At 39.2% G+C, this 25844-nt stretch overlaps 1 protein-coding gene across 2 annotated transcripts in view; it reads right to left on the minus strand.

Annotated features, from left to right (window-relative positions):
- Ctnna2 (catenin alpha 2) overlaps positions 1–25844 on the minus strand; it is a 1158760-nt gene that overhangs the window by 233091 nt on the left and 899825 nt on the right. For both annotated transcript variants that reach the window (XM_055596488.1, XM_055596487.1), the window contains exon 9: positions 25028–25180. In XM_055596488.1, coding sequence (XP_055452463.1) covers positions 25028–25180 — 153 coding nt within the window. The remainder of the gene's footprint in view (positions 1–25027; positions 25181–25844) is intronic.

Genomic DNA, 25844 nt, shown 5'->3' on the forward strand with positions numbered 1-25844 from the left:
TTGTCTTGTCTTTTGCAGTTCATGATCCAAGCCATGAAATGGTGCCAGTCTCATTTAAGTAGACCTTCCCTCCTCAAATAACAATCAGGAAAATTCACCATAGACTTGGCTATACAACAATCTGATCTAGATAATCCTTTAACTCCTTTATCAGGTGATTCTAGGTTGTGTAAGTTTGACAATGATAACTAAATATCAGAACATAGCTGTATGTTCTCCCTTGTGGCTCCATTGAAATTGGCCTTAGTGCTAAAAGAAGAAAGTTTACTTGCATTTATGTAACACATTTCAATATCAACTAGTATTGTTTTTTTAATATTCTTGTTTTAAAAAAGAAAATACACATTGTTATAGTTTTTCTAAAATCCAATTCTTAAATAGGTACCTAGTTTTTCCCAGAAGCCACAGTGGCCCAAATGAGGTAAGCAATTGCTTCTAATGATTTCTGTTAGTTGATTTGTGGCTAGTATAACATTTGTAACCTGCAAATTCATGCCTCCAGCCTCTGACCCAGTGAACCAGCTTACATGGGCATCCTTTCCTCCTAAATGCTACTGACAGAGTGTCATACTTTTTTACTCCCTGTGAATCAGATAGTGGGAGTCTGTCCAACTCTCCCATCTCACCTGATTCTTGGGCTCAACTTACTTCTTGTGTAATGCTGAATACCCATATGGCCTGCAAGAGTTCTGTTTCTATTTCTTTACAAAATCTATTGCCTGCCTAATACGCAATATTTATGAGACATTTCTAAACTCTGACTCCTTTTTATAAGTCATAAATCTTAAAATCTTGAGTTCAATAAAAGAAATTATAGAGATCAAAAAAGAAAGTATTGCCTACAGGGAAAGAATAGCAATTTGTTTAGATTCATCTTTGTAAGACAAAATAGTATTTTTTTTCAGCCTAACATGAACTGAGAAAAATAGCATCATCATTAATGCATATTGGGAGTGCTGTCAACAAATCTAAGTACATTTCAGTTGTGTTGACCTTAAATGTTATCACTTCAACCTCAAATCTTTGCACAAATTGGTCCTGCTCTCTTTCCTGAAGAAAAAGGAGCTTCAAAACAGAAATCTGATATCCAGTCTAGGCAGGAAAAAGAACACTTTATCAAATAGGATAAAGAAAGTTCTCCAATTTTCTCAAAGTCTCATCAGAGACACAGACTTCAAAATTGTACTAGTAGCTCCTATCATTTTCTCCTTCTCTACCAACCACCAGAAAGGATTTAGTACCATGAGTACTTAGATATAATTGTAGAAGTCCAAGGGGGATTGCTTCAGTCATTCAGTCAGTGGAACATCATGGTCAGCCTATGGTCTGCTGACACGTAAGCATAACAAACTAATACAGGTGTGGTCATGTTTCTTTCCTATCACCTATGTACAGTGGAGCATTTCTAAATAGTGATCAATTCATGATAGCCATAGGTGAGATGATAAGAGCCCTAACAGCCTCTTGATCTCCCAAATGTTTGATTAGACAAAATAAGGTCTACACTATTTTAAGCCACTGAAACTAAGAGGTGTCTGTTATCACAATATTACCCAAACTGTTCTTACTCCATCTATGTAAATCAATACAATTGGTATCACAGGAAGGGACTTCTGGGGATTTATTCTGTATGTAGGTCACAAATTTTCCAATCCCTCCTTTGGCTGTTCAGTTGCACACCTGATCCCCTTGTGAAGATCCACCTTTCTTTCTTCAGCCTTCTTCAAAAGCATGAATGTGAGTCTGCAATGAACCATATCAAAGACTTTAAGGAACATTTTTGAGACAAACATGAGTTTGAGGTCAACTGTGTGCATTGAGGAAGACTCCTCAGTTCGTTCATCACTGTCACAGGCCCAGCAGGCAGAGAAATACCACTAACAGGTTTAACTTTAAGGATTTATTTTTAAAAGTTAAAAAGGGCATTATAATTTCTTGCTCCCCACCAATAAGAGCATCTATGTACTGGACCTACGATCACAACACATATGTAACTACTGTCAGCTTACTCCTCACGTGGGTACCCTAGGAACAAGGAGAGTGTGGGTCGTATTTGACATGGACTCACTTGACTGCTTTTTGGTCTCTTTCCCCCAGCCGGGCTGCCTGGCCTCAACAGAAGAGGATGTACTAAGTCCTGATGTGACTTGATGGGCCAGAGTGGGCTTGGATGGGGATGGAACTTCCCTTTTCTGAAGAGAAGGGGAGGGGGAAAGAAAGAAGAAGGTGGAAGGGTGTGACCAGGAGGAGAGGTAGGAGGAGGCTGTGAAATGAATAAATGAAAAAATTTATTAAAATCTTTCTTGCTTCCTGATACTGAATTATAGAACAAATAAGATGGTTGGCCTTCTCTAAGGTCACATAGTCTTTTTTTTTTTTTTTTTTTTCAGAAGTCTGGACCAGTGTTCATTTTTCTTTGTAATGATGATGGAGGTTTTTAAAAATTATTTACAGGCTTTTTTTATAACAATGATGTAACTGATAATCAGGCAGCAGAAATACAATGGACAGATAAATTGTTAAACACCAACTTCTCTTTTTTCCAGACATTGCTTCAGGGGTTCTCTGTCCCTACAGCACTCTGACCACCTTTATTAAAGCTTTGACTTTGCTTCACTTCTTTTTTCCTGCAATAGTTCTCACCTCCTAGAAAGTTACTATTTAGTCTATTTTTAATATCTTCTAAACTTGGAAAGAAGTATTAATCATACTTCATTCTACAAGGAGAATTAGAATTAAACTCTCCAAGGCTAAAGAGGACTGCTCTTGTTTAGTCTTTTGTAGTGATATAGCTCAAGTTTAAAACAACACTACACAGTACAAAATAGTGGTAGGTCGTAGATGCTCAATTGATCCTGGTTGAAATCTGAAGTGCAGATTCCAGAATCATCACGTTGGTTAATAACTGGTCAAGTATTTTTTGGGAAAGGCCTTTAACATTCACACTGAGCTTTTCCAAGCCTAAATGTGAATGACAGTATTTTCAAATAACATGCAAACATAAAGTATAAAGATGCCATAGAAACATTGCCTGTTATTGACAAGTACATGTAGCTGCATACAAGGCTTCATTTATTCATAAGCCAACTTTTCTGCAAGATCTTAACATTAAAATGCAGAAATGGAAGTGAAAAATAAATTGATGAATTTTCACTGTCTTTGTGGACAGAGTAAATCACAGCTTTTAACAAGATACCCTGGCTGCTGTAGACGCAGCTGGCAAAGGGCCCTAAGTCGTCAAGAAATGATTTTAGACTTCGGAGTGTCTAGCCCATAATTACATGATGTATTCAGTATCATTACTGTTCTCCCTGTCCACCCCTACTGTATTGTATTTATTCATATAATTTCCAGTGAATATTTTATCATCTAAAAGAAAAGAATGATTTAAAAAATGCATATTCTCTTTAGAAGTAATGACAAAGGGCATAACTGGAAGACAAGTCAGAGGCTGGAAGAAAGTACTTCCCAGAGAAAGAATAATCGGTAGTTGCTGGTCAGTGAGGGGCTAGTACTTTCTCATCTGGCTGATCTCAGCAAATATGGGATTTCGTCTGCTAAAAGAGGACTTTCAAAAGTTCATTCTTATTTTATTTTTGTTTGTAACATCTGCCTGTGGGGTAGGGAATACATGCATGTAAGTGCACGTACCTGCAGTGGCCAAAAGAGGATTTTGGATTCCCTGAAGCTGTCGTTAAAGGCGGTTGTGAGCTCCCACACATGTGGGAATGAAACCCACTTTCTCTACAAGAGCAGTATGCATTCTTAACTCTAAGCTATCTCCCAAGGCTCCAAGTGGTAACTCTGAGTGCAAAAATTGCATCTTGAAATGGAAGAATAAAAAAAATGGATATATGCCTAGGAGTGGTATGACTGGGTCTTGAGGAAATGCTATTCCTAGTTGTCTGAGAAAGGGCCAGATTGATTTCCAAAGTGGTTGTACAAGTTTACATTCCCACCAACAGTGGAGGAGGGTTCCCCTTTCTCCACAACCTCTCCAGCATGTGTTGTCACTTGAGTTTTTCATCTTGGCCATTCTGATGGGTGTAAGGTGAAATCTCAGGGTCGTTTGATTTGCATTTCCCTAATGGCTAATGATGTTGAGCACTTCTTTAAGTGTTTCTCTGCCATTCGATATTCCTCTACAGAGAATTCTCTGTTTAGCTCTGTAGGCTCAAGTACACAATAAGGACATTTGCTCAACCATGTTTGTAGCAGCTTTATTTGTAATAGCCAGAAGAGAAGCAGCCCAGATGCCCCTCAACTGAAGAATGGATGCAGAAATTGTGGTACATCTACACAATGGAGTATTACTCAGCAATGAAAAGTAAGTAAATCATGAAATTTGTAGGTAAATGGTGGGACCTAGAAAGGATCATCCTGAGTGAGCTGTCCCAGAAGAAGAAAGACACACATGGTATATACTCACTCATATAGACATAGCATAGTATATACCTACTAAAAACTGTACATCTAAAGAAACTAAGCAAGAGAGAGGACCCTGACTAAAATGTTCAATCCCCATACTAAAAGGCAAAAGAGGCTGGACATCAGAAGATGAAGAAAACAGGAAACAACATAGGAACCTGCTGCAGAAGGCCTCTGAAAGCCTCTGCCCTGCAGACTATCAAAGCAGACGCTGAGACTTATGGCCAACTGTTGGGCAGAGTGCATGGAATCTTATGTAAGAAGTGGGAAATAGTAAGAGCTAGAGAGGATGGGAACCACACAAGGAGACCAACAGAACCAGAAAACTTGAACACAGGAATTTCCCAGATACTCCAACCAAAGACTATTCATGGAGATAACCTAGAACCACTGCACAGATGTAGCCCATGGCAGTTCAGTGTCCAAGTGGGTTACATAGTAAAGGGAAGAGGGACTAACTCTGAAATAATCTGATTGGCCTGCTCTTTGATCACCTCCCCCTGAGGGGGGAGCAGCCTTACCAGGCCACAGAAGATGACAATGCAGCCACTCCTGAGGTGATCTGATAGACTAAGATCAAAAGGAAAGAAAAGAGGACTTCCCCTATCAGTGGACTTGGGGAGGGGCATGCATGAGAAAGGGGGAGGGAGGGTAGGATTGGGAGGGGAGGAGGGAGGGGCTTATGAGGGAATACAAAATGAATAAAGTGTAATTAATTGTAAAAAAAATAAAAAAAATTTAAAAGTGTGTGGTGGACATCAAAGAAGGAAGGGTTCAGGAGCCCTTACTCCTTCCTGAGAAGCTATAGGCAATTAATGGTTGCTGAAGGAGGGAGAGTCTATACTTCAGCAGATGTACTCACTGTTAACTTGCCTTTTCTCAGGTAAATATCTCTTCATGGGGTACCCCCAAATAAATGCAACAAGTCACAAATAGACGACATGAAAGTTGAAATCACCATGGCAGTTTCTCATCCAAACATACTGAATACCCACATAAGAAAAAAAAATTCTACACAAAAAAGACATTAGGAATGTACAGGCTAAGAGTAAACACCATCAGAACACATGAACAGGTGCTATCTGTACATCATGAGAGGCCAAAAGAGAAATCAGTCTTGCTCACACCTTGATCTTGGGCTTCTAGTGTCTAGATCAGTGGCTCTCAACCTTCCTAATGCTGTGACACTTTAAGACACTTCCTCATGTTATAGTGATCCCCATACATAAAATTATTTCATTGTTACTTCATAACTATAATTTTGCTACTGCTATAGATCACAGTGTAAATATCTAGTGTGAGGGATATCTGTTATGCACCTCCTGTCAGGGTTATGACCCAAGGCTGAGAACTGTTGGTCTGGAGAGATGAGACAACTCATTTTATTTGTTTAAATCACCATATTTAAACTCAATTTCAGCATACTCTAACTAATGAACACAACGATTTTGAGGTTGAATTATCCACAGAGTAACAGACAGATTTGGAACAAATGCCAAACCAAAAACATGATGTGTAAATAGCTTCATTCAACTAGTCTAGTTTCATTTCTGTTGCTACAATAAGATGCACTGACAAAGTTCAGCCTAGAGAAGAAGGAATTTATTTTTTCCCAACAATTTCAGGGTATAGTCAAACACTTTGTGGGAGTCATATTGGCAAGAGCTTGAAGCTGTTGGTCACTCATATCCACAGTCAAGAGCAAAAATAATTGAATGCATTTCATTTTCTTGTTGCTTCTAGCTAGTTTTTACTCACAACCTAAGGAATGATGCCATCTATAAGAGGCTGGCTCTTCCTACATCAATTAACAATCATAGTCCACAGCAGACATGCTCTAACACCAACCTTACAAAGAAAATTCCTCATTAAGAATCTCTTGATAAGATACTTGTGACTAATAATATTACTTGGTAAATAATATAGACTAAATACTAATTATGAATTTTTGAATTACCTTCCAAGGGGCAACTTGAAGGCTAATGATTTTTAGCACACTGGCTGTTGTGCTATTTGCAGCCTTATCCACACTTTTGCACAATAAAGTAGTAAGAGCTAAAATGTTCACCTCAATTATTACTTTCATATTACAGCTAAAGTATTCACCTCAACTATTACTTTCATATTATCAATTTCTTTTGCTTATAAAGCCTATTTTCAATTATAGCATTAAAGCCCCTGCTTCTATGCTCAGGCCCAGTGTAATGTGGAACATTCTAAAATGTATTTCTCAGTGTTCATGTGCATTGAGGGTGTGGGTAAGAGGCAAAAAGGGTCTCTCCCCAACAATTAGAGAAATTTCCCATGTTGTACATTTGTCCCTATAATCTCAGACAACAGCATCTCACAGAATACTTTGAAAGAAAAATATCTTATATCAGTGTTTTATTTATACGATTATCGGTGAGTCCAGTGAAATTTTATGAAAATGTAGTCTAAAGTACGGAGTGGAGTCTGGGATTCTGGATTTATAATCAGCTCCAAGGTAAGACAGTTGCTGCTGATGTTCAGGGATCATACTCTGAACAGTAAGCAAGGACTTGTGCCTTCTGTAGTCTTCGTCTTCATGCCCTGGATAAAACATGTTTCCCTTACCCGGCTCCAACACTCTCATTTGCAAACACTGGCCCATCTTCTCAAGTGGGAGCAAAGCAATAAGAACCAGGGTCCCAGTACACATGGTCTCCTCCCTTTGAGGACTTTCCTCATCTTGGGGGAGGCTGATTTACTTATTTTACAGTATGCATCTATCCTTAACTGCTAAATGACTCGTGCTCACATTGAGTGGTCATTAATAATAAATATTACTATTGTTCAGGAGGTCTTCAGGCAGTCATACAGGAAGGAAACTTCTGTCTAAGTAAATGGTAGGAGTCAAGGCTCAGAGGAAAGCTGTTAACTAAAGACGTATTTCTTTTTAAGAAATTAAAAGAAAATTAGGGCTGTGAAAACAAGTTAACATATGGCACAACAAATAAGCAACTATTGACTAGGAGTTTTGTCTGTCTCAAGACCTCACTTAATAACTACTCTTGAATTTTTGTGAGGGATCTGAATGAGATGGACCTTTGCTCTCGTTGTTTCTTTACAGGCTTATTTTCCAGCATGTTACTGTCTCCTCACCTGTGTCCATGCTTTTGCATTGGAGTCAGTTGCCTTAGCTAGGAAGAAATGAATGAGACAATGCTAATGAGGGCAGTGTTCCTTCCTGGACATAGTTTCAGAATACCAAGTCATTTATTGTATTTTTTTTTTTTTTACTTTAGTAGGAGCATTAAAGGTCACAGGGAGATTATTTTATGTCACAGTGTTATCCCCAAATGACCATAGTTTTATAAGTTGGTGAAGGTTTTGAATAACAGTAATTTCAGACTAATTCTAATTAAAAAATTAAACTTAGGCCGGCAACATGATTCAGTGGATAAACGTGCTTGTGTATAAGCTTGATAACCCAAGTTTTATCCCCAAAACCCATGGTTGAAAAAGAAACGAATTTCTGAAAGCTGTCCTCTGACCCTCTCCACACACTATATGTAAAGATAATAACTAAATAAATAAACAACTTTGATAAGAAACAAGTTTGTTTTTTGCATTATTTGGTTATTATTTCACACTGAATAATGTTTGTTGCAGATTAACTAATACAGGTATGGGCTCTACGTAGCCATAACTTGAATGTTATAATAAATATGTTTATTTAGTCATTAGAAAGATTGTCAACAACTGGTTCACAGATGAAGGTGTTTAGAAATGACTTGATAATTTTTGTTCTTCATAATTGGGTTTCATGGTTACGTACTTTCTACAATCCAGCAATGCTGCTGACCCTGTATAGAACCACAGTCCATTAAAAAAAAATCAAGGTAAACTGTCAATAGGGAGAAGGTTACAATTACTCCTGTGTTTTCCTCAGTGGATACTTTGATCTATATAATCCCTATCTATGTAATATTCTCATTTAAAGTAGAAGTGATGGTTGCCTTTGAAATTATGATCAGGCTCCACGTTGTCCCAGCATGCAATGTAATCAGACACACAACTGAAAGTATGCCACAGGAGCTGCAGGCACTGTTAAGTGTCTAAAATATTGTCAATTCCCTTGATCAAATCAAAGTATTCATTCTTTTGAAAGTCACTGGGAAGAGATGGGTAACCAATTACAGGAAGCTCTGTGTGGATGGATCACCCTTAACTCCTTCACACCTTCTGGGGAAACTGGTAATAGAATTTCCATTTCATGGGGACAGTCTGCACGAGAAGCAAAAAGAACTATTATCTTCGATCCTTTCTTTATGGATTTACACTTGGAATGTTCTGGGTAGAAAAAACACTCACACAATGTCATTAATGCTTTTTGTCCTCCTCAGAACTGTGAGGCAGCCCTGTAAACTCCCAGAATGCTAGCATAGAAGTCTTTCCTACAAATTTTCCTTATGTAAGTACACAAAGGGTGAATTGTTTTCCTTTTGAAAAAGGCAAATTGATAGCCTCAAAATTGGAGACAAAAAGAGAACAAAGGATATTTATGGTGGGCCACACCTCTAATCTCAGTGACAGAGCCAGGGCTATGAAGAGAGACTTTCGCAAAAAACAAAAATTGAAAAATAAAAGGTTCATTTATAATTCAGTGTGTGTGTGTGTGTGTGTGTGTGTGTGTGTGTTTTTGCACATGTAGAGGTGTGCTCTATTTAATGGTTCATCTCGCTAGCCCTGTAACTGTGAAAATCAAATGTGTGGTGAGGAAGCCTGTCACATGTGGACAGAAATGTACTTCAAGATGCTTTACAAGGAAAGGTACTACACATTTCCTGTAGAATGTCATGACAGTTTCTACAGAGAGGCTGAAGATGTGGAGGATGCTAATGACAGCGGGGCTATAGAGCCGCCTGCGGATAAGTAGTTTCGTAAACTAAATATAGGCCATGATTTGACCTATCACCAAACAACACTCAGCTAAAGAGGCTGTTTTGATCACCACAATCAAGTGTCTCAAAAAGTCAAGTCCTTTCAAGTAGATGCCTTCAAGTATACGATATGTGGTGCTTTAGAGATGAGGGTGGAAGAGGGAGAGGGAGAAGTAGGGAGAGGGAGAGGAGATGGGAGAGGGAGAGAGAACAATGTTCAATTTACATCTAAGCTGGTGCGATCTCCACCTACCTATTTGGTAACTACAACACCTAGCAGAAGTTTGTCCCCACAAAGGACAATGTTCACTTCGCATCCGTCTGAGAAAGACACCAAGTACCTTCCCACCCCTCAGTGTCCACTACACAGGATGAAACACCCTCATGCCAATGAAGTTCATAAATGAGAGAGGAAAGACCAGATGTTCCAACAGAAGCAAGGACAGACAAGTAATACTGCAATCCACATTCACTGCCAGAGTTGTGGCAGGGGACTGAGATTCTTGCTGCCATGACAATGAGCAAAACTAAGGCAAGATTAAATAAATCATATTGGAAGAATATGGGGAAAAGAGAGGCCGACTCAGGCTGAGAGGGCAGAAAACGTGGTTGCCAAGAGCTCCAGTACACAGTGCTCCTGATATGTCAATGCCCTGGAAGGCACTTACTCCTCTCACTATCTTCCCAGATTCTGGCTGGCTCCTGCCATGTTTCCCTGTGTCCCTCCAACTACGGGAAGCCCTACAAATAGACATTTAATATTTTTATTTATATTCTTTTGACAGCTTCGAAAAGATGAATATAATAGTCAATGAATTCTGTGCGTGTGTATGTGTGTGTCTGTCTTTTTCAAAACTACAAAAAAAAAAAAAGCTATGTTGTGAGGAAAGGTGATGAATCTGCCTCAGATTTCCAATACACACACAGAAAACACATACACACACACACACACCCAAACACTATAAGAAAACCATCCACAGGAAAATTTACAGATTGGGAAAGATATGTTCAACCTTTCAATACTGCAAGAAAACATTTAGGAAAAAATTAACTCATTAGACTCCTATTGTGTTATCATGAAAAAAGAACAACTTGTCAGCCTGTGTAAGTAAATAACTGATGGCAAATGGCATTTCATGAAAATATTGATGCAAGTCCCAGGCTCTTTGGGTGTGTGGCATTCACACCCTGTGCGGCTCCAGAATGTTTGAATGGGAGCAGGCAAGAGAAGCATTCTGGTTGGCCGTGGAACCAAAGAAACCTCTATAAAGTACAACTGTAATACTGTTTTACTTTTACTTCTTATTAAAGGTCAATTAAACATCATTTTCCCCTAAAGGCATCTGTGTTGTATTTTACATATGATGAGGGTGAGCTGTTCTATAGATCAAAAAATATAGTTATGTGTCTAATATCCTTCCACCTACTCTCATACACTAAAGTGGCCTTAGAGGACAAGGAATCTTGTTAGAAATTGGAAAGGGAACACTAAAGCATGTCATAAAACCTGTCACTTACTGGCATTGTGTCCATTCACAAATAGGTACTATTGACTGTGGGAAAAGAATGCACTGGGCCAGCAAGATGGCACAGCCAGTAAAGGCCTTGATGCCAAGCCTAATGGCCCGAGTTTGATCTACAGGAATCTTGTTGTAGAAGGAGAAAACCAATTCCATAGCATTGTCCTCTAACCTCCATGGGCAAACTATGTCATGTGAGGCCATGCAAGCACACAGAGAGAAAAATACACACACATACATACAAGGAGATATCAGTTCATCTAAACCAATTATCTCCGACAACTGAACATTATTTCATGTGTGATATGTTCTTTGTGTCTGGCATTGACCTCTGTTTTCTCTTGGGCTCACATATATACAAGGCTGAAGGGGCCCTCCGAGTCAGCACAGAACATACTTAGACCAAATTCTCAGCACAGAGATTTCTTACGTTGAAAAGGACAAACAGGGGTGGGAGCTGTCTCTGGGTCAGAGAAAGACAGGAACAGGTGCTTCTGCAGGAGTGATTTTTAAGGAGAAAAGAAGAAGTCTGTGCTAGGGTGAGTTAGTAAGTCCTAATTGGACAAGTTAGCCAGTGTAAATAAATAATGAATTTTGATTGTTGGGCCTTGGTGTTTTGAGTGCTGAAGCTTGGAGTTTTAGTCATGCATAAGGAAGTAACCAAATAAGGGAATAGATGTTGGTGGCTAGCTTTAGGAATGGATTCTAATAGTTTAGCAAGGGAGAGGGAAAAGGAAAGGGCCATGTTTGCAATGCTTAGACTTGCTAAATAGCCCTTCAAAGGCCAGGCGGGAATTCAAAATACTTACACATGTCAGTCACAGACCAAAGTCGTGGCTTACATTAAAGAGTAGTGGATTCCATATCCTTAGTCCCTTCCTGGTCCAGGGCAGCATGAGTTCCCCCAGAAATCCTAAGCTTCACTTTCACTTGAGACTTAAAGCCAGTGAGATACTACTATAGTGAAATATTCTTTTTGCAACCTCTAAATACCTTAGACCAAGGTAATTATGTTTCTTCGTTTTTATAATTTATTTTTATTTTACATTCATTGGTGTTTTGCCTGAATGAGTGTCTGTGAGAGGTCCCTGGAACTGGAGTTACAGACAGGTGTGAGCTGCCATGTGCGTGCTTGGAATTAAACCTGGGTCCTCTGAAGGCGCAGCCAGTGCTCCTAATCACTGAACAATCTCCCAGTCCTTGTTTCTTTCTTTGTTCTAGAATCTGAAATCTTGAGTTAAGTAGTGATCAAGATAAGTGAATCATAACTGTATGTCTTGTGTAAAATTTGAAGGTGAAAGGTTAAAGTGATGGGGTCACTCATAGTTCATTACATGGTGGAAGAAATATCTGTCACCAGGTCCAAAGGACCCAGGGTTGTGTTTGAAGTTAAGGTTGAACAGTGCTTCTCCGCTGAGCCTCTATTTGGCCATGGAGCTTCTGTGAAGTTGGTTTCTACCTTTTTGTACATTTAATGGAGTCAGGGTAATTTGAAAAGTTGTTTTTAGTTCAAAAAACGTCGTCCCAATGCACCAGCCTTCCAAACTATGGCTGCAAGCTGGCTACAGGGCTTTTTGATATAAAAGCACTTGTGGGTAGCAAAAATTGAAAACATGAACATTCAAGAGTGTTTTTGCCTAGGCAATTAAAAATTTCCTGCTCTTAAACAAACCATATTAGTTTTAATTGGATGCAACTTTTTCAGTTTTGCTTTGAAGGGATATGACCTTAATCTGAGAAGCTTATGCTCCAAGGTAGATGTCAAAGTTAGCAGAATAATGTCTAGGTACATGTTAATAATTGCAAAAATCATAAAATACAAAGTTATATATTTGTACACACATCTAGCTTCTAGATGATAGATTGGGATAATTATTTATTAGGAAAAGAAAAGGTCAAAAAACCTTTCCCACCTGTCTACAGAAAAGATGATGAATATAACTTTCCAATGTCTGAGCTGGCCACATCACTATGAAAGCCCATATACCAGTTTACTGGGAATATTTCTAATACATCTCACCAGTTTTTGTTCACTTTGGAGAAAATAGACTAAAATTTTATTGCTGTCATACTGGCTATTGTGGAGAGGGTAAGTGGTTCTGGAAAATATATATCTAATACTTCAAGGTGTAGTATACAGAGAAATCAAGAACATATGTAGAAAAGGATACCCCAGGTTGAATAACCTGGCTCTGTCACTCATCCTTCAGATGTTGACTTTGGGACCGATAACTTTTACTTTCCTTGAGCTTTTCAACTGCAAAGCTATGATAGCTATTACCAACTCTCTTAAAAATTGATGCATGAATTTTGTTTAACAATACCACAGGGCATGAACTAAAGAGTGGCTTGACTTCCCCTTCTTCTTAGATGTGGACAACTTGCATGCTTCATCTTTATAAGTGATTCTTCATAAGCATACTTAACTATTGGGACAAAATTTTAGGAATGTTTGTTGAGTTGGGAGTAGTATTTGAGTAAATTCTAAAAAACAAATTATCATGAGAACTCATAGTTGGTTCTTCTCAAGAATGTTCTTTTTAAATTGATTTAAACAACCAAGGTCTTGTAGTTATATTTTGGCCATGTGGAGTCAGGTAGACTGAGCAAGTGAAAATTTGTAATATTAGTTCATGACCTTAACTTGTGACCCAACACCCACTCCCCTAAGCATCTTGGATGATTTACTGCCCTAGTGCTAGCAATAATCATCTTGCAAGAGTGTGTAGTGCTTCAAAAATAAAAAGATAATGCTTCTCTGTGCTGATTGAGAGAGATGCCACCCAACAGCACCAATAGCAGAAGCTCACTAGTTTTTGAGCAATGACTTTTGGAACCGGGCACGTTACCAAAACCTGGAATGGTGGATTCAACTATATGCTATATAATGGAACCCTCCCCCATTGCTGGTAGGAATGTAAACTTGTACAACCACTTTGGAAATCAATATGGCATCTTCTCAGAAAATTAGGAATAGTGTTACCTCAAGATACAGTTGTACTACTTCTGGGCATATATCCAAAAGATGCTAAACCATACAACAAGGACATGTGTTCATAGCACCTTTATTCATAATAACAAGAATCTGGAAACAATCCAGATGTCCCTCAACAGGGGAATGGATACAGAAAGTGTAATACATTTACTCAATGGAATACTACTTAGCAATTAAAAACAAGGAAATCATGAAACTTGCAGGCAAATGGTGGGAATTAGAAAAGATCATCCTGAGTGAGGTACCCCAGAAGCAGAAAGACACACATGGTATATGCTCACCTATCAGTGGTATTAGACATATAATATAAGATAAACACACCAGAATCATTTCACTAGATCCAGAGGTAGTATAAAATTGTGTCTAAAAGATTCTCTAGAGCCTATGACTTGTGTTCATTCATGGCATCGGTTTCTTTCTAGCTGTATGACACTGAACAAGCCATGTAACTTTAGTGTGTTTGTGCTTGTGCATGTTCATATGTGTGTATCTATGAATATACACGTACAACTACATGCATGTGGTGACAAAAGTTCAGCTTTGGGTGTTGCTCCTCTAGCACTGTCTATCTTTTCTTGATTAGGGCCTCTTGATTAGCATGGAATTTGCCAAGTAATCTAGACTGAGCTGGACACATAGGGAACCCCAATAATCCTCATATCAGTGCTTTCAAAGCCCTGTCACCACACCTGGCTTTTTGGTGTCATTTCTGAAGACTGAACTCAGGCCTTCCTGTTACAAGGCAAGTGATTTACCAACCGAGCCTCTATTTCATTCATTAAAGAACTTCTTCCTATATCAGCTTTTCTCATCTGTAAGCTTAAGTCAACTATACTGGCTATTCATGGAGTTTTCAAGGGGCTAGAGAGATGGTTCAGTGATTAATACCATCGGCTGCTCTGCCAAAGATCCTCAGTTCAATTCCCAGCAATCATAAGATGGTCACAAACATCTATAAAAGGATCATGGTGCTCATTCTGGCATACAAGCTTTATATGCAGATAAAGCCCTCATATACATAACATAAATAGAAATATAAAATTAAAACTTCAAATGTATTAGGTAAAATAGAGGATTATGCTCATATATTTATATATTAAAATTCTAGCTTCTGGCAAAACAGTTCCGTGGGCAAAGATGTTTTCTGTTAAATCTGACAATTAGAGTTTAATCCGAAGAACTACACAGTAGATAAAGAGAACCAACTCCTACCAGCTGTCTTGTGATCTACACAGCCATAAATAAATAAATAAATAAATAAATAAATAGATAGATAGATAGATAGATAGATAGATAGATAAATAAATAAATAAATAGCAGTAATTTTTAAGAAGAGTAAAAAATGGACATTTAAATTGTTATGAAGCATGTTTATGGTATCCTTTTGGGAAAAAAACAAGGTACGCTTTAGGACTTAAATAATCTTTGGAGAAAGAGTGAAATTGGTTTAAATATGTCTGTAAGTATAACTATTACTGTAAGTGTACAACATGATTGAGCTAAGAGTTCCTCACAGACTATCAGTACTTGAGGATTTTCTATAGTCCATTATGTGAGAGACCTCAATACCTCAGGTCTAGTTTAGTGTATTGGCTGGATCCGGAATGTCAGCTCTGAGCAAAGGGTCACATCAATACTGAAGTTGTATTCTGAAAACTGTCTAGATCTATGTAGTTTTTTGATTCATCATTTCTTGGTTTTCTCTATGGCTCAGCTGAATTGAGATCCTAGTATTTATAAAGTCCTGTTGCATTTCTTTAAACCCAAGACACATGTGAGGCTTTCGAGGACATACCTATCAAACAGCTGTAGTCACAGCCAACTGAGAAACAGTCTATGATTTTAAAACTTCCAGCTTACTGTATTACCACAGAATACCAAAACTTTTTCTGACTCACATCCTCATTTCTACCCCTAACACTTTAGGCTCAACCTCAAGAACCCAACCCAAATCCATACCCTCCAATGCTGTTCCAGCCACAGTGCTATTCCCTGTGACCACTGAGATAACAGCCTGTCTGTTCTTTTCACTTCCACTTTCCCTACTCTAGAGTATCTGTACTCTATGGGGATGAGAAGTCCTTAAGGATCAGTTAATGTTTAGACAACGTGATTCTCATATGAATTCTGATCTGCTAAAATATGGCTGACACCAGATATGTGGGAGAACCATGAGTCAGCTAATGATGGCTGAGACAGGATGTATGGACAACCCCAAAGTCTAAACAGTGATATAATGTGTTCTACAGCTTTATTCCTAGCAAAATGTCACATTTGTGTCATTGTGTATAAATATGGCCTTGAGATCCGAGTTGAGGGAGTTCTTCTTCTGCCTCTGTTAGCCAGCCTGCTTAGGCCAGTGTGCACTCACTAACAGCCTGTGTGTCTGTGGGAGTGTGCACCTGTTATGTGCAGGTGTGTACCCGGGGATCTGCTATCACAGGCCTGTCTGTGGGTCTTACTGACTGTGAATCCTCAAATGTCTTTGAGCCTCCAGTCCTTCTGTGACCCTTCACTATTTCCAGCATTGGATATTGAACCACGCTCTCAGAGTTCAACCCTACATATTACACCCTTACACCCTTTCTCATCTTCTCCAATGGAATGCACAGAAGAGAAGATGCTCTTCTCCTCGTTCAGTTTTCTGTACCTTCCCATCCCTCACCTATGAATATTCTGTTTATAAACCCTGTCTTTCCTTCATCTACAGTTGAAAACCTACTCTCTTTGCCTATAATTCTAACCCTGTATTTTTGGAAAATATAAAGTCAAATTTGAGGATATTTTTATGATATGGTCTCATGTTGGCCTCAGTCTCACTATGGAGCTAAAGTTGGTCTTAAACACCTGATCTTCCCACCTCTATCTCCTAAGTGCTAGAATTTCAGGTGTGTGCTACCATGCCTCGCTTTGCCCATAGTTATGCTGCCAGCTAATGGGCCACACTCAGCATATGGGAACTTTTTCATACATTGTCACTGAATGCAGCACTGTAAAAACAGAATTATGACAATAGCAATCACTAGGATATTTGCACAAGAACCATAATGTTTAAATGATAGTCACATGAGAAGTTCTGCAGGAGCAGCATATGTCTCTTAGCTCCAAACCTTGAATCTTTGACAGAAAAAGCATCTCATTGTTTTACGGCATGTCCACAAGGCATGTGCAGTTAAGACCACACAATGGAGAACTGAGAAGGCCTTCTTTAATTCATGATCCCCTAGCATCCTCAACATCCTCCATGTGTCCCTTATCAGACAGAACCAGCATCCTCTCTCACAGCCACTTGTAACTGAGATTACGAATGTGAGCCTTCTAGTAAGATAGAGAACCAGGGAAGAAGGATGGTGTAGTTTAGACATCACCTTCTCAGCTGCCTGAGAGTAACTCAAATGTCAAATATCAGAGAAGAAATGTAGGGAGCCCTTTCCATCCAGAGAAGATAGCAGTTCCCCACATCAGGTCCTCCCAGACTTGAAATTCTCCTTGGTAGTAAATCAGAGCATTAAATAGACACAATGCCTCTTTACTGTTGATCCCTAAGGTGACCCTTAGCATCCTGCAGACATACTATTAAGATACATTACCTCAGGGGCCAGCAAGCTAGCAACATTGCTTGCTTCACTTATTATTTTATTCCTTCTTTGGGCACCATCTATTTATTGAATTATTGCTAAAGGCAGGCACTCAGCTAGGTGCTGAGGTGTTGTTAGGAATCAATTAGGCATGGTTCTTTCCCTAAGGGAATTGGTAAACTAGCAGGAGCCATATCGTATGGCTGTTGAGCTGTATGTGTGCCATTCCAAAGTAAATGGGATTCCAGGAGAGTGAGAAACACAAGGAGCTGACCCCACCACAGGACACAGACAGACAGCAGAGCAATGATTGAAATGAGAATGAGAAAAAAAAAAGAGGGAAACAAGGAGGGCAGAGAGTAAGAACAAAGTGGAAAGAAGCACAGAAAATTCAACAAAACAAAGGTGTCATGTGGCTGACTGGAAAAAAAAAAATGAGTACTAACAAGTGAGCCTGCAGTCTGAGGAGAGAGTGTGTCAAGCAAGCCACATAGGCTCTGATAAAATGTTGGTCTTTGGGGCTCGACATATGATTCAGCGGCTAAAATCCCTTGCTGCTCATCCAGGCATGTGATAAACTCTAACAGGCTCTCACACCGAAACGTGAATAAAAAATAAGTTTGAAAAAATGTTGAGCCTTCATGTGTGTTCGTGTGTGTTCTTCATGCATGTATGTGCACTTGTCAGTACATGCACATCTAAGAGCCAGAGGTCAGCACCCAGTTATCAGCCCTCCATTGCATCCTGCTTTTCTTTTAGGTTTAATTCTTTATTACCTTAGTTTAGTCAGCAGGACATTTAAAAGCTTTCTACTATGTCAGTAACTATTATACCAAGGTTTAGACACTCCAGTTTGCCCACCATTTGTCACCTATGTAGATGAACTTTGTGGACTTTTTTTTTTCTTTTTTTTTTCCTTTTTTTTAAATTACACTTTATTTACTTTGTATCCCCTCTCTAGTTCCCTCCCTCCTCCCCTCCCAACCCCTCACTTCCTCCCCCTTCTCCATGCCTGCCCTTCCCCAAGTCCACAGTAATGGGAACAAGGACTGCTTCTTGTGAACTGATTGGCCTGCTCTTTGATCACTTCCCTCTTAGGGGGGAGCAGCCTTACCAGGCCACAGAGGAAGACAATGCAGTCACTCCTGTTGAGACCTAACAGACTATGATCAGAAGGAAGAAAAAGAAACCCTCCCCTACCAGTGTTCTACTATTTTTTTTTTCTGGAACCAGATTGGTTTTTTTGTAATTTATTTTTTTTATTAATTACACTTTATTCACTTTGTATCCCCCCATAAGCCCCTCCCTCCTCCCTTCCCTATGCCACCCTCCCTCCCCCTTCTTCACTCATCCCTCTCCTCAAGTCCACTGATAGGGGAGGTCCTCCTCTCCTTCCTTCTGATCTTAGTCTATCAGATCTCATTAGGAGTGTCTGCATTGTCATCTTCTGTGGCCTGGTAAGGCTGCTTTCTCCTCAGGGGAAGGTGATCAAAGAGCAGGCCAATCAGATTATGTCAGAGGCAGTCCCTCTTCCCATTACTATGGAACCCACTTGGACACTAAACTGCCATGGACTACATCTGTGCAGGGGTTCTAGGTTATCTCCATGCATGGTACTTGGTTGGAGTATGAGTCTCTGGGAAGACCTCTGTGTTCAAATTTTCTGGTTCTGTTGCTCTCCTTGTGGACCTCCTGTCCTCTCCAGCTCTTACTATTTCCCACTTCTTACATAAGATTCCGTGCACACTGCCCAACAGTTGGCCATAAGTCTCAGCATCTGCTTTGATAGTCTGCAGGGCAGAGGCTTTCAGAGGCCCTCTGTGGCAGGTTCCTAGCTTGTTTCCTGTTTTCTTCGTCTGATGTCTTTCCTCTTTGCCTTTAGGATGGGGATTGAGCATTTTATTCAGTCCTCTCTCTTGATTAGTTTCCTTAGATGTACACATTTCAGTAGGTTTATCCTATATTACATGTCTATATGAGTAAGCTGTCCCAGAAGCAGAAATACTTACCTTACTTTTTTTTTTAAGGCAAGGTCTCCCACAAGAACCTGAAGCTTGCTGTATTCAGCTGGCCTGACTGGCCAGCAAGCCCCTATCATCAGCTTCTCTTTCATCATCACTGGGGTTACACACACATGGTGCCACACCCAACATTTATATGGGTGTTGAGGATTTGAATTCTTCTGGTCCTTGTGTTTGTGTGGCAAGTCATTTACTCAAGAGGAGAGGTAGGGAAAGAAAGCTTGTGCATTATCTCAGACAGAGCAAGCTCCTGAGCTGATTGAGATTTTCAGAAACCAGCTCACCCTATCTGCTGCATGCAAAAAGACTAGAGGGTCCAGGAGAAGGAGAATGACTCCTCACAGCACAAAGTGAGCTTTTCTTAGCAGTAGAACGGGGGAGAAGGACTGTCAGGCAAGTTGACTGAGAGGCCAAACAATGAGAGAAGGGAGTGTGGAGGCTCAAGACAGCTGGACTGGTTTTTGCATCTCATTTTCAAAATTAGTTTGTATTTTCATTGCTGCAATGCAGATTTTGCCCCCAATTTGCATCCTCTACCACCCCCAAGCACATTACTTTGGTAGAGAGTTGCCATAATTTGCATTCCATTTCTGCAAAACTCCATTCAATTTGCTTGGAAATGAGGTCCAACAGGTGTCCTCATATCAGCGCTGCACATTCTGAATCGGCCCACCCTGGAGTCCTTGGTTAACCCACAGAGAGATTGGATACTAGAGATCAGGGGAAATGTCAATATTTATTTTATTTAGTTGCAGTGAGATATCCTGCAGTAGCTGGACTTAAAACCAGAAAAGAGCAGATCTGGCCAGCTGAATTCCGTCAATCATAAGATCCCAGTGGAAGCTCACCTACTTTTATTATATATTTATAACACTGTGAATTAAAAACAAGTTTACCAAATGACCCCTCTAAAGTCAATTACAAAAAGCCAAAAATTCTTCCTATTCATATTTTACCGATTATTATTTTTTTTTTGCATTAAATGATTGCTAAGGATTTTCTAATTGTGGTGATAGGTTGTGACAAGCCTCATTTAATAGCATCCATTTTTGGGCTGGCAGGATGGCTTCATGGGTAAAGGTGCTTGCTGTCAAGCCTGAGGAACTGAGTTCAATCCCAGAACCTACATGGTAGAAGAAGGCAATTTACACCCTAAGTTTTTCAACAACGTCCACATGCATACCCTGCTTTGCACTCACACACACACACACACACACACACACACACATACATACACACACACACACATACACACACACACACACACACGAATGAATAAATGGGAATAATAAAGATGGAAATAAGTATATTATCAAAGTGTTTTTGAAAAAGCACTTATTTCTGTGAAAACCACATACTAAAGTAAAAGAAAGTAGCAAACAAATATTTTAAAAATAGAAACACTTGGGAAATTGAATATAACTAAAATCTAGAGTCAAGAAATATTGAAGGACTAAAATTACTGTCATGAAGTTAAGCTAGGAAAGAATTCCTGTTTGTTTTTTTTGTTTTTGTTTTTTTTTTTTCTAGTCAACTGGGTCCTTTAACATTTTAAAAACTTGCTGTTCCACTCTCTGCTGTCAAGGGTGGTGTGTCCAATGGATGTCCTGTGTGTGTGCGAGCATGAAGAGGAGACACCAGGTGAAAGAATCACAAAAGCACATGGAGTTCTCAGTGGCTTATCTCATTTCCGGCAGAGCTGACGCTCAGGTTTGGCCTGCGGAATTTGCCTAAATGTCAGATCCTTGTACAAGTTCACCTTACATGCCGATCCATTTGCAATGCAGAAACCCAGTGCTGCCAGTGAATAAGCACATCTCTGATTTAAAATGTTAACAGCAGCAGCAACAACAAAAATTAACCAACAGTCTTACCTAACTCATTTTATTCCTGGATTTCCACTTACAGACATAATGCCTAGCCCCTGAGAGACTCACTTCCCACCTGGGAAAATTTTATAAAAGAAAATGCAAAATAAAATAATTTGCCCAGCATGGCAGTGCACACCTGCAGTCTCAGCATTCTGGATATGGTGCTATCGCATCTAGAGTTTGATGCTAGACTGGCCTACATAATGAGCACCTCTCAATGACAACAACAGTGACAAAGTTTTCTAGAAAGGATGGAAGAAACAGCACAGATGTCAAAGTTTCAACTAAGCTGAAAAGAGTTGGTCACTGAGAAGAGCCTGGCTTGCCTCATGTCACCAGGCTCAGCTTCCTGATATTTGTTCATTCTTAAAAGAGGACATGACATTGGGAGGTGAGTATGTATGGGGCAGGGTGCGGGGAAGAAGGTGGTAGATATATTTCATTAGCAATGTGAGGACTGAAAAACAAAGAATGAATAGTAATTCTTGTCACACACGCATAATAAAGATATTAGGGGTAGTACCATCAATTTTATGTCAGTAGATTAAATGAAAATAAACAGTTCCTAAAGGCAACATAGTAAAACTGAGCTAAGCAGGAAAAAAATTAATCAGTCTTTAAAAATATGTTCTCAAATAAAACCCAAGGTTCACATTTCTTTACCAGTGAATTCCTTGAAATGTTTTTTTTTTTTTTTGAAGAAAATATTAGTAGTGTGTGTATTTTGTATGTGTGTGTATTTGGATAATATATATAACATAAATATTAAAATATATAAATATAATATATTTTTAAAATGTAGCAAGTATTTAACATCATTTTTATTTATGCACAACTTTAAAATTGTGTGTATATTTGCATGTGTCCCTGTGCATGTACACTCATATACATGTATGTGCGTGTATAAATAAGCCTGAAGGCTACTTTTAATATTGTTTTTTTTTCTTCAGTCTCTCCCTACTTTAATTTTTGAGATAGACAAACTTGATTTGATGACACTGGCTTCCTGCTCACCCCACAAATCCTCCAGCATTGGGATTGCAGGGATAGGCTTCTCTGAGTGTATACCAGGGATCAATCTCAGATTCTCAAGGTTGCCTACTAAGCCCCTTATCACATGAGACATCTGTCAGCCTACATCTATAACATTAAAATATAAATCTCCCTTAGGAAATGAGTAATGGAACTAAGTTGATCTATGTGCAAATAACACCCTTCACAGAAAAATAAGAGAAATTTCTTTACTGAGATCTAGACATATCACACATTCATGTTAGCAACACATTGTGCTAGAGCCTGGGCCAACACAATAAGAATTCCAGGCATAAAAAAATAAACAAGAGTTAACGAAGATGAAATGTCACTGTCATAATTTATAAGCACATGATTTTGTACACTAGATGCTGCTAAGAGTAGAAACTTGTAGAATTAGAGCATGAATTTACAAAGGTCAGTGAACGTAAAATCAATATGTCATGTAAAACTATCATATCATAGACATGAAAATTAAAAAAAACAAGTCTCTGAATTCAAAAGTAAAAACAGACTTTACTTAAAGTTCGCAAACCACAGTAATTGTTCAAATCCACTCCGCATACTTCGCTGCTTCCACTCTGACACCAAGACATTCCAGGATGTTGCTGGCTGCTGAGCCCATCATGCTTGGTAAGGATAACTAAAGCAGGGAAAGCAACAATTTTCTGGCATGGGCAGCTAACTGACCTAAGTTCTCTGCCCCTGACACAAGTAGAGGATCAAAGATATGAGCTAGATTCATCTACAGTGAACACAAAACCATGAAAATAGGAAAGATGAGGAATGTGGTCTGTCACAAAAGGAGGAAGAATGATTAGAAAAGGCAGCTCATGCACTCTGACCTCATGTTTATTGAACATCACATCAGAATTCCAAAAATGTATTCCAAATTAGGCCATGTACATAGTTAGTGATATTGAAAGTGCTGAATGCAGGAAATGTTTACCATTCAATGTTAACTTGGATCTTTTTGCACACAGTGTCGCCCAGCGATTAGTATTTTCTACAAATACTACAAGTCTTTATAGGAACTACAATACCTCATGTAGGAAGGCATGTTCTTGTGTCAATATTATTTGGTTTCATATGAATATTTAAATCATTACAGCATTCTTTCAATAACTCTGTTTTCTTCTCCTTCTTCCATTCCCCCACTCAACTCTCAACTCTTTCTCTATCTTCTCCTTGACTCCCAAATAAAACAATGAACCTGTTTTGTTTTGTTTTTTTATTGGCTTGCATTTGTATATCCCTTCAATGATTTTATGCCTATTATGAATCAGAGGGAGAAGGCACCACAGTGATGGTGATAGTGATACGAAATGCTCACGATCTGTAAGTCTTGACCTGGTGCTTTAAACCATCCAGACTTCCCAGCATCCTCACCCTTCTGAGAGTCTTTCACACATTTCCTGATTAAGATGCCTAAGTTTCTTTTTTTTTCCTTTGGAACATATCCCTAATTCTGTTTTTGCCAAAATACAGCCACTCACTTCCTAAATCCAAACAGCATAGATATTATTCCCCTCTGGATATTGTTCCAGTATCATTGGGTAAAATTTTGGATTATACTAAAAATCCCACCTATTTCTCAACCCCATAGAATATACTTATTATCCTGAACTTACATTAGTACTGGCCTCAAGATCTTCCACAGGAGTCTAAACAGCTGTTTAGAAAAAAATGGGATTTCTCCCCCCGACACACACACACACAAATTCAGTATGTGACCAGTGTGGTGGAACTCCTCCTCCCCCAACCCCTTTTTGCATGGCATAGCCATTCCTATCTTGAAACCACAGCAACTATGATTACCCTCACAAAATCCTTATAAAACTGGACCTTTGGACATTCTTTCATAGAAGGGGAGGGTAGTCAGGTCATTAGAAAGTCACCTGAATGTTCAGAAACTCCCTCTTCTCTGCCTCATCAAGCTTTGTAGAATCCTGCTCTAGTTGCTGTGGTCTCTGGATGTGCTGGAAAACATAAATGCTCAAAGCTTAACTGAGAGAGACACTCCAGGTCTGCAAATTTCTGAGGTCATGCCCATGCTGGGATGAGCTTTTCAGTGATTTAGTTACTAGGGGAAGCACCTGTAGTTAACTCCTTATCTGTGTACTTGTAAGGAATTCCCAGAGTCTCACCGGTTCACTAAGCCAGACTTAGATGAAATAATTTCCTTGGCCTGTCCTTAGTGCCCTATCTATCAACAGATATGTGTTCATGTCTCTCCGGTAAAATTCACACAATCACCTGGCAATCTTGGCTTTAGTACACGCAGGAGAATGGAGAGTGAGGAGGGTGAAAAGGAAACAAATTTTAAATTTTCCATTTGGAAATCTTCATTCTACTCCTTCTAATCAAACCTGCCATTCAGTACTGGAGAATCCTGACTGCTACATTTCCAGCCTCTGCCAATTGCTCAGGAAAATTAGCAGAGATGGTTCGGCATATGAAGAGTCATAACACACAGCAAGGTAGTATGGCTAATCACTTGTTTCCTCTGAGAGGAGCAAAATACTCAAAAAGTCAAGGCAAAAAAGCTTCTAGTACTTGACTTGTCAAAGAAAACCACAAAACAGCAGTCTATCAAAACTTCAAGAACCACGTTTTGAGAAATATTGTGCATCTATGTCTTGTATCATGAGACCTGGGTCCCAAGGTCTGTGACTCACCTCCACAAGTTTGTTGGCATGTTCACGAAAAACCTGGGCATACTCCTTCACCTCCTTTTCATTACCACTCTTCGCAGCCTCAATGAGAACCAGCAAAGGGACATTGGTTTCCAAGAAAGAATCTGATATGTGATCCATCACAGCTTTCCGAAGCTACAGTTCAAAACAGAAGCAGACAGACATTAGGAATAGAATTGTCAATCTTCCTAAGCCACTGTCAAGCTTTCCTTACAATGTAAACAATTGTGATGGTCAGTTTTAATTGACAATTTTACACAACTTCGAATCTGCTAAGTCTCAGTGAGAGATTGCCTGGATCAGTATGGCTTGTGGAGATATTTTTGGGGAATTATCTTGATTGTGTTCATTGATGTAAGAAGATCCGGGCTACCATAGGTAGGACTGTTCCCTAGTGAGGGAATTCTGGATGATATAAATGTGGAATAGGGTATGCTGAACACTAAGAAACATACACACATTCATTATCTCCCTGCTGTTGACTGTGGATGAGACTAGATGCTTTAAGCTCCTCTTGCCTTGACTTGTCACAGTGACTGACTGCAACCTGGAATTATAACTCAAACAAACCCTTTCTCCCCACAGTTGCTTTTTGTCTGGATGATGATCGTAGGTAACAGAATTGAAGCTAGAAAAATAATAGTCCAACACCCTTTTGAATTTTCTCTTATTGTATCAAAGAAAAAGAGGTAAACTGGTATATGTCTGTTTAGAGACTACATGTATTATACCTCTTGAAAATTACATACACAGACTGTAGCTCAAATCATTGACCAAAGATCTGTTCTCATCCTTCACT

Source organism: Psammomys obesus, unplaced genomic scaffold, assembly GCF_907164565.1.
Source record: "Psammomys obesus unplaced genomic scaffold, mPsaObe1.curated_primary_1811, whole genome shotgun sequence".
Classification (NCBI taxonomy): Eukaryota; Metazoa; Chordata; class Mammalia; order Rodentia; family Muridae; genus Psammomys; species Psammomys obesus.